General features: G+C 51.6%; 1 protein-coding gene across 1 annotated transcript; it reads left to right on the top strand.

Annotated features, from left to right (window-relative positions):
• The first annotated feature begins 624 nt into the window (after positions 1-624).
• On the top strand, positions 625-2976 carry LOC125533065 (uncharacterized). The gene is made up of 3 exons (XM_087520989.1): positions 625-2246; positions 2361-2489; positions 2583-2976. The coding sequence occupies exons 1-2, from the start codon at positions 795-797 to the stop codon at positions 2469-2471; spliced, it is 1563 nt and encodes a 520-aa protein (XP_087377115.1). The 5' UTR covers positions 625-794; the 3' UTR covers positions 2472-2489; positions 2583-2976.
• The last annotated feature ends 6240 nt before the right edge of the window (positions 2977-9216 follow it).

Raw genomic sequence — 9216 nt, 5'->3', positions numbered from 1 at the left:
ATTAATGAAAAAATAGCAAAGTAGAATTAACTCCATCGTACTATATCTGGCTTGTACATGAAAAAGAGTTGTAGGGTTTGGTGGCCCAAAATTGACTTGGCTTCGCCAAAAGGCCTCATATCCGAAGCCCGCCTCACTTTCATATTATGAAACTTCATGCCTTAGAACCCCCTCGAATGAATGGAAAAAAATAGATGAATAATTCACAGGCCTTCTTTGGTGTGCGATGATCTAACAAAACCCTTAAATTCCATCGATCAATTAACAAGAAAATAGCGGATTGATTTTTTCACACGCGGCGAAACTCAGAACCTAAATGTTCCTTCTTGGCCTACACACAGGATTTTGCTAGCACATATAATTCTCATTAAATTTAAATGTGCGCTATTTTTTTCTCTATTACAACGCACGGGCATATGTGCTACTCGTTTGTAAATCACATATAACGTGTCCTATCGCTTGTGCGTGCATGATAAGGCGTGTCGTGCATGAGTATGTACGAAGTGCATAGATACGCCCCAATGAAATCTCCTTTCTGTTCGCTGCATCGGTATCGGTATATGAACCCGGACAACACCACCGGCCACCGGGAAACATAAGATCCAAGAAAGGCGAACATGCCATTGACCAGGCCACGGCGCCGGCGCAAATGTGTCGACTGCTCCTTTGCCGTCCAACGCACACCTGCCCTTCTCAGACAAAAAACGACCTGACCACCGTTAGCACACTATCCACTTTTAGCAACTCGTCGATCAAGCCTGGCCATTGCGATCGATCACGACGAGGGCGTTGGAATGAGGGGCGGAGGAGGGGCCGGCGATAAGCAGCCGGCCAACGGCATGCATGGCGGCGCCGGCGGTGCCTCAGCCGGCAAGCCCAGGTCTTATTTCCTCTACGGCATCCTCCTCTACGCCGTCCTACCCGTGTTGTTCCTGTACATGGTCGTCGCCGCGATCTCGCCTATCTACAACCCGCGGTGCTCGCCGGAGGGCGCCGGCGCCATGGTGCATTTCGTGGTGGCCAACCCGAATGCGTCCTCGTCAAACACTTCGATGAGGCCGCCGATGGTGTCGGCGGACGATGCGCCCACCGGGCTGCGGCACATCGTGTTTGGCATCGGCGCCTCGTCGGCGCTGTGGGAGAGCCGTAAGGAGTACATCAAGCTGTGGTGGCGGCCGGGGAGGATGCGAGGTTTCGTGTGGATGGACAAGCCCGTGGAGGAGTTCTACTCCAAGAGCTCGCGCACGGGGCTCCCGGCGATCATGGTGAGCTCGGACACGTCCAAGTTCCCGTACACGCACGGGGCCGGCAGCCGGTCGGCGCTGCGGATCTCCCGCATCGTCTCCGAGAGCTACCGCCTGGGCCTCCCGGGGGTCCGGTGGTTCGTGATGGGCGACGACGACACGGTGTTCCTCCCGGAGAACCTGGTGCACGTGCTGTCCCGGTACGACCACACGCAGCCGTACTACATCGGGTCGCCGTCGGAGAGCCACATCCAGAACCTCATCTTCTCCTACGGCATGGCGTTCGGCGGCGGCGGGTTCGCCATCAGCCGCGCGCTGGCGGAGGAGCTGGCCAAGATGCAGGACGGGTGCCTGCACCGGTACCCGGCGCTGTACGGCAGCGACGACCGCATCCACGCGTGCATGTCGGAGCTTGGCGTGCCCCTGACGCGCCACCCGGGGTTCCACCAGTGCGACCTGTGGGGCGACGTGCTGGGCCTCCTGGGCGCGCACCCCGTGGCGCCGCTGGTGACGCTGCACCACCTCGACTTCCTGGAGCCGGTGTTCCCGACGACGCCGTCGCGGGCCGGGGCGCTGCGGAAGCTGTACGACGGGCCCGTGCAGCTCGACTCGGCGGCGGTGGCCCAGCAGTCGGTGTGCTACGACGGGGAGCACCAGTGGACGGTGTCGGTGTCGTGGGGGTTCGCGGTGATGGTGGTGCGCGGGGTGCTGTCGCCGCGGGAGATGGAGATACCGGTGCGGTCGTTCCTCAACTGGTACCGGCGCGCCGACTACACGGCCTACTCCTTCAACACGCGGCCCGTGGCGCGGCAGCCGTGCCAGAAGCCCAACGTGTACTACATGCGCGACTCGCGGATGGACCGCCGCCGGAACGTGACGGTGACGGAGTACGAGCGGCACCGCGTGAAGCCGCCGCCCTGCCGGTGGCGCATCGCCGACCCGGCCGCGCTCCTCGACCACATCGTCGTCCTCAAGAAGCCCGACCCCGATCTCTGGAAAAGGGTAAGCACACACACACACACACACGCTGTTTCTTCTTCTTCCTTTCCATCTTGGAACATGATAGTACGGCAGTTTTGGTCGTTAATTCACAATTTCATTGCTGCCATTGCGCAGTCGCCGAGGAGAAATTGCTGCAAGGTGCTGTCGTCGCCGAAGAAGGGGGAAAACCGGTCGATGACGATCAACGTCGGGGTGTGCAGAGAAGGCGAGTTCGCCAAGATTTAACTGACTGGCCGGGATTGGGTTGGTGCTCTGCTCAGCTTAGTTAGTTTCATTCATATCCTGCACGTGCGTACGTACCTTGTTGACCTTTGGCCATGTTGCTTGTGCATGCAGTGGGACTGGTTAAATAGGGGAGGAGGCGAGGTGATAGCGGCGGCGGAATAGGTCCCGGCCGGAGCGGGAAACGAAGGCCCAGCCAAGATTGTTACTCACAGGACGGGACAAAAGTAGCCCGTTAATTAGCCTTAGCTGATCGATCGATCGATCGCTCGGGGTGCTGAACTGCTGACTAGTAGTAGCACACCGCGACGGCGCGTACATGAAATGTGAGGATGATATGCGACGGCGTCTGTGTAGAAATAGGAAGTGGCGGGAGATTCCTTTGTGCTTTTGGTGTAAGCTATGTTCCATCGTGCAGAGGAGCACGGCCGGCTTGAATTAGCAGAAACAATTGTGTTTAATTGTTGATTGAGGAAAACAAAAGGACTTGGATAATACCAGCATCTACAGCCGGACACCTCAAACCAATCTCACCCGGACTCACCCGGACTCATCCGGACGCCTCAAACAAATCTCAAACGCCCGGACGCCTCAAAAAAACGTGACTCACCTGGACGCCTCAAACCAATCTCAAACGCCCGGCTGACCGACGCCTCTCATATCCAGCCCAAATCTGGGTTGAATATGGGAGGGCCGGGAGCGTTCGCCAGGTCTGATCCGACTCACCTCGACCCCACATATATTCGCCCCATCCTTTTGCCATACCAAACCCTAGCGATGCCACTCCACTCCGCTTCGCCCCCAAGCTCACTTTCGATGACCTCCGGTCTTCTCCGGCATGCCGAACAATCGATCTAACTCTGGCCACTCCGGGTCCGCCGACTGGGTGTCGTCCCATGCGGGGTGGAGGAGGCTATGGTTGTTCACATTGCCCTCCGTCCCTCCCGGGAGGACTGCGCCCAACAAACGACATGATCAATTTGGCGTGCATCCATTGAGTCGGCGGAACAGGCGATCAGCTCCACCAGACTGGAGCATCACGGTCCATTAGCCTCCCATCTCCGGTCGATCATAGTATAAGTGCTACAGGGACCGGTGTGCCCGACATGGCAGAGGTGGCAAATGTAGCAGCGATCGCTGCCGTAGAGGAAGCCATCCGTGCCCGCATCCTAAAAAGCGGCACGGGATGAAAACATGCGCCCTTTCCCGAGAGCAAACTCAGGCGGTTTGTGCCATGGCCGAGCTGCCCCCCCCCCCCCCCCCCCCCCCGCCCAAGAGGAGAGGGAGGACAGCGACAGGTCCCTCAACTCCAAGGAAGAGCAAATCTGGCTTGATTCATTTTGTGTTTTCGGGCGCTACTTCCGTGAGAAAGACGACAAGGACGAAAAAAAGAGCAAGGGCAAGGTCAGCCGTGGATGATCCATAGTAGTATGCACGTAAAGCATGCCAAATTTTGGCAGTCCGATGGCATGTGCTTATTTAGCTGGTGGATTCGAGTTTACATTTACGTTGCATGTTTTTGTGTGGATTTGAGGTGTCCGCCTGTGCGAAGGAAAATTTGAGATGTGATCGGTCACTGTCGGTCTAGACTTGGTCCGCTGATGTAGATGCTCTAATGCAGTAGCAGTGGATGATAGGGACATGAAGTTATGCTCACGAGCTAACATGCTCCGTCATAAAAACAGTAAAATCGAAAAATAGTAAACAAATCAAAAGATATCTAAAATATTTTGAGAACAAACATTAACGAATTTTCAACACACCTACAAAGTTTCATGTAGGGTGGAGGAGACTATGGTTGTTCACATTGCCCTTCGTCGCTCCCTCGTCGCTCCCAGGAGGATTGCGCCCAACCGATGACGGGATCAGTTTGACACGCATCCATTGAGTCGGCGGAATGGGCGCTCGGATCCACAAGGCTAGAGCATCACAGTCCATTAGCCTCCCATCTCCGGTCCATCGAAGTATCAGTGCTGCAGGGACCGGTGTGCCTGACATGGCAGAGGTGGCAAATGTAGCAACGCTTGCTGCCGTAGAGGAGGAAGTCATCCGTGTCCGCATCCAAAAAAAGCGGCACAGGAGGAAACACATGCGCCCTCTCCCGAGAGCAAAATCAGGCGGTTTGTGCCATGGGCGAACTCCCCCCCCCCCCCCCCCCAAGAGGAGAGGGAGGACAGCGACAGGTCGCTCAACTCCCACGAAGAGCAAATCTGGCTTGATCCATTTTGTGCTTTCGAGTGCTACTTCCATGAGAAAGACAACAAGGGCGATAGGAAGAGCAAGGGCAAGGTCAGCCGTGGATGATCCATAGTAGTATGTAGGTAAAGCATGCCAAATTTTGGCACTCCGATGGCATGTGCTTATTTAGGTGATGGATTTGAGTTTACATTTACGTTGCATGTCTCTGCATGGATTTGAGGTGCCCGCTTGAGCAAAGGAAAATTTGAGATGTGACATGTCACTGTCGGTTTGGATTTGGTCCGCGGATGTAGATACTCTCACTAGCCCCGAACGAAAAAAGGCCCCCGCTTCGCTCCACCTGGGGCGACGCGGGCGAGGATGCAACCCTAGCCGCCAACCCACCTTCCCCACCCCACCCCCTCCCCGCCTTGCCGCCGCCAGAGGGGTCGTCGGCGAAGTCCGCGCGGCTACCAAGGAAGGTAGCGGCGAGGCCATGTTGCTCCATATCCGCAAGGAGGGGCCCTGTAGCCGAGGCGGCGGCCTCAGGTAGTGCGGCGGCGCCTGCTTTGCGGCGAGTGGCGTTCGCTGGTGCTCCTCCTCCCCACTTGGCCGTGCGGGCGGCAAGTGGTGGAGGCGTTAGGCGATGGTCGAGGTGGGTGGCCTTGTGCCCCTGGCTGCACGTCAGATCTGGAGGCCTTCTTCCTCCCCCTTCCCACGCCTTTTCCCCGCTAGATCTGGGTCGTGGCGGGCGACGGTCGACAGATCCGTTGAAGGTGGGTTGCCGGAGTTGCGAGCTCGGACTGGGAGAAATTTTTGGCCGGTTGTTTCCTGTCACGGCGGCGACGTCAGCTGGCGTCGTTCCCCTTCTCAGAGGCGCCGTCGAGGTTCGATCCCCTCTCCCTCCCCTCTCATTCCCGGGTGAAAACCTTTGCCAGTTGTGGTCTAGGCACCAGCCACGCGGCTTGCGTTGTCACCTTCCTGAAGGTGTCGTCTTGGATGAGTTGGGGTATGCATTGGCGTTTGGATGTGGTTCTCCGGCGTGCAACGACATCACAGTTGGAGATAACACTGGGATTTTTCGCAAGATTAGCTCCATGTGGTTGTCCGTAGGCCGGTCGTTTGTGTGTTGCCATGGTGGGGGAGGGGATAGGGTTCCTCTCCCCTGTGTGTAGCAGCACGGCGTAGGCGATTCGGGCATGGATCCTAATCCGAGCTATTCTTGTCTCAGCTTCAGGTGTTTATCAACTCTGCGATTGTTTCTTCATTGCCCTCGTCCTTCAACAGCTTCATTTCTTCGTGTATGGACCATTGAGCTGTGGTTTGGCTCTTCTCCTGGTGATCTTGCATAGTGGGTTGGTCACGCTGAGAATCTCCCAAGGCGCTACAGCATCTCCCGCTCCTTGCTCTAGGGTGAGCTGCTTCAATTTGCGACGGTCCGGCGGCCTTCGATCCAGGGCGAGGGGCAGGGGTCCCCTTCGGAATTGAAGAAGGAAGGTTCGATGGTGGTGGTCTCCTTTTGGGTTAGACCAGGGCATGTTCAGCTTCGCTGCGTGCGATTCCCCCTTGAACGCTTGCTGTCATTGCTTTGGTGCTTCATTCACGTCAAAGAGCTCCATTAACATTTAGCTAGTCTTCCTGTAGAATATCCTTGTGCTTTCTGTTGTGGTGCATGTAAGATGTTTTTGGAGCACCTTGTATCTGCCGTTTCCAGTTTCTATATTTTTTCTTTCCCGTTGTATGTGTCGTTGTAATTCCTGGCCGGTTGTTGGCTTTGTTAATTCAAAGTCGGGCTCCTCTTGAGCTTTCGTTTCCAAAAAAATGTATATGCTCTAATGCAGTATGGATGATAGGGACATGAAGTTATGCTCATGAGCTAACATGCTCCCTCATAAACAGTAAAATCAAAAAATAGTAAACAAATCAAAAGAAATCTGAAATATTTTGGGAACAAACATTAACGAATTTTCAACACGCCTCCAAAGTTTCATGAAGAAACAACATTCCAAAATATTTCCATAAAAAATTGATACTCCAAAAAGTCTGTTTTTGAAAGCATTTTGAAGCATCAACTTTGTTTTTTACGGGAGCATTTTGGAACAACTTTTCTTACAACATTTGTCAATGTTTGTTAACAAAAACTTTTGGATTTTTTATATTCTGCTTACTTTTTTTTCAAATGTACTGTTGAATGAGGGTGCATAGGAGCTCGCCACCCGCCATATTAGAGCATCCGAAAGTGGGCAAGGTGAAGCGCTGAAGATCCCATCCTAGTTTTATTTTTTTCTAGCCCTAGTATTTAGTAGAACCTAGTCCTATGTATGTACGAACTTGCTATGTCCATCCTATCCTAGTTGTGTATGAACTTGCTATGTCCAGTTGTCCTGCCTAAGTTGTCCTGCCTAAATTGTGTGTATGAACTTGATATGTCTATGAATTCGAAATGTCTTATGTGTTTACGTGTGTTAATCGACATTGCATGTTTTTGTATGGCTTTGAAGGTTCGGATATGGGATACAGTTGCATGGACTAACAAATAAGGGTCGAACCCTTGTTGTCTGTGGACGCATCCGTGGACATACAAAGTCAAATTAGGAAAGTACTATGGTTAAAGATGCTCTGCCAGCCATCAGGCATGCGAGGCAACATGCAATAGAGATCTTCGATGCATGGCTCGAGCGACGGTGGACGATGTGCATCATCCACGCACACGAGGTGCACGACACATTGCATTATAGAGGTGAGTGCGCTTGTTTTTTTTTATCAAAAATATAGAGGTGTGTGTGCTGACCAGTGGACCCTATGTCGACTTGGAATAGTTGGCTATTTGTTCAATAGCCTCGGCGACATGTCTGAGTTCAAAACGTCGACAATAATTCTCGGACCCCGATAATGCCCCGACGGACGTTTTTTGACCATGGCAAATCAAACATTTTTATGACAAAAATTTTAAAAGCAACTTTCAATGGCAAATCAAATGTTTTATGACAAAAATTTTAAAAGCAATTTTCGATGGCAATTGTAATGAGCGAGAATGGAAAGTTTAGTTCATATGTATGGCAAATCCGTGCTTAGTGTATTTTTTGTCAAGAAATTGACGTGCATGTCAACTAAACTTGTCATCATCGTGTCACTAAAATTGTCATTGAAAACGTTCAATTTTGTCATCGGTATTTATCATTTCCATAATTCGGGAGGTTTTCCACAGCTTGTTTCGGCAACCTTCCTCGACTAAACTGGTGGTGCGGGCTGCGGGGCGTCACGCTCACGTCGTGCCCTTGTCTGTGCCCGTTGCTGTTTAGGTTTGGCCTGTTGCTGGTTTGGCCGTTGGCTAATTTGTGTGACGGATTCAGTAGAGCTTATCGTTGTGTTTATGATTATATGGCTGTTGATTAGTCGGCTGCGCTTATGGCTGATTTTGTCTGTGTTCATTCATTTATAAGCTCTTTTGGAAGTGTCTTCTATTGTCTTTAGATATGTGTTATACTGCCACGTTGGTCTGGTGGTACAGCAGCAAAGCCACAACGGTCATGCTTAGGCCCTGTTCGGTTCGGCTGTAGATTTCTAAAAGTAGCTGTGAAAAATCTGCTACGGAAAAACAACTGTGGAAAATTTGATGTGAAAAAGATGTAGGTCATTTGACAAAGCAACTGATACAGCTTTTTCAGATTTTGGCCCACAGCGGAATCATATTTTGGAAAGCACGTCCTGGGCTGCTTCCGCTTTTGGTTCAGATTTTGGCAGCGGATTTCTGAAATCGGATTTTGCTGGGTTCGCCCTTTGGTTCAGATTCTGCTGCGTGTCAACGGAATCCATCGATAAAAGCTGAACCAAACAGGGCCTTGGATCAAAGAGTTGTATCCATCTGTTTGAGATGATTTATTAATTACCTGTCGCTTGACCTGTCAAGATTCAAATATAGTATTTTTCATACTAAAGTTAGTACAACATTAAGTCACTTATTTTGAGACGAAGCGAGTATAAGCTTTTGGGATGGAGGTATTAAAGTTAGTACAAAGTTGAGTCACTTTATTTTGGGACGGAGAAAGTATAAGCTTTTGGGATGGAGATACTAAAGTTAGTGCAAAGTTGAGTCACTTATTTTGAGACGGAGGAGGTATAAGCTAACATGAACTATGCAGAAAACAACATAAATACATAGATTGTTCGATATTGATCATTTCAGTACTCCATGAAGCGTGAACTTACGGCAGTTAAGTCTGAGACACAAAACACATAACCGTGACATAGCACAAAATACATAACCTTGACACGGCCCGGGTGATCTAGAGTAAACTGGATTCTTAACTACGGTGCCTGCAGTCTAAGCTAAGGAATGCAGTAAGGAACACAACAGCCGCTGTCCCTGGCGGACCACATTTTTAGTCTTTCATACGAGAAGTCGTTTATTGTCTCTGTTCACACTTTCTGATCCTTTTGATTCTTCATCGGAAAGAGCTCCTTTGCTGCTTGTCTGATCACGCAAAGGTGGCATCAATGATGATCAAAAGTTCTATTATCTGTGTATTTGCAACATGTCCACCCCCCCCCCCCCCCCCCCCCCCCGCGT

This window comes from Triticum urartu, chromosome 1A, assembly GCF_056163025.1.
Source record: "Triticum urartu cultivar PI428250 chromosome 1A, HENAU_Tu73, whole genome shotgun sequence".
In the NCBI taxonomy this organism is placed as follows: domain Eukaryota; kingdom Viridiplantae; phylum Streptophyta; class Magnoliopsida; order Poales; family Poaceae; genus Triticum; species Triticum urartu.
The sequence above is the reverse complement of the archived record's forward strand: the minus strand, read 5'-3'. Positions and strand labels throughout refer to the sequence as shown.

Excerpts from the sequence above, each read along its gene's own strand:
- LOC125533065 (XM_087520989.1), top strand. The coding sequence starts at position 795 with ATGAGGGGCGGAGGAGGGGCCGGCGATAAGCAGCCGGCCAACGGCATG. Across the intron at positions 2,247-2,360 it reads ACCCCGATCTCTGGAAAAGG|TCGCCGAGGAGAAATTGCTG; the intron begins GTAAGCACACAC and ends GCCATTGCGCAG.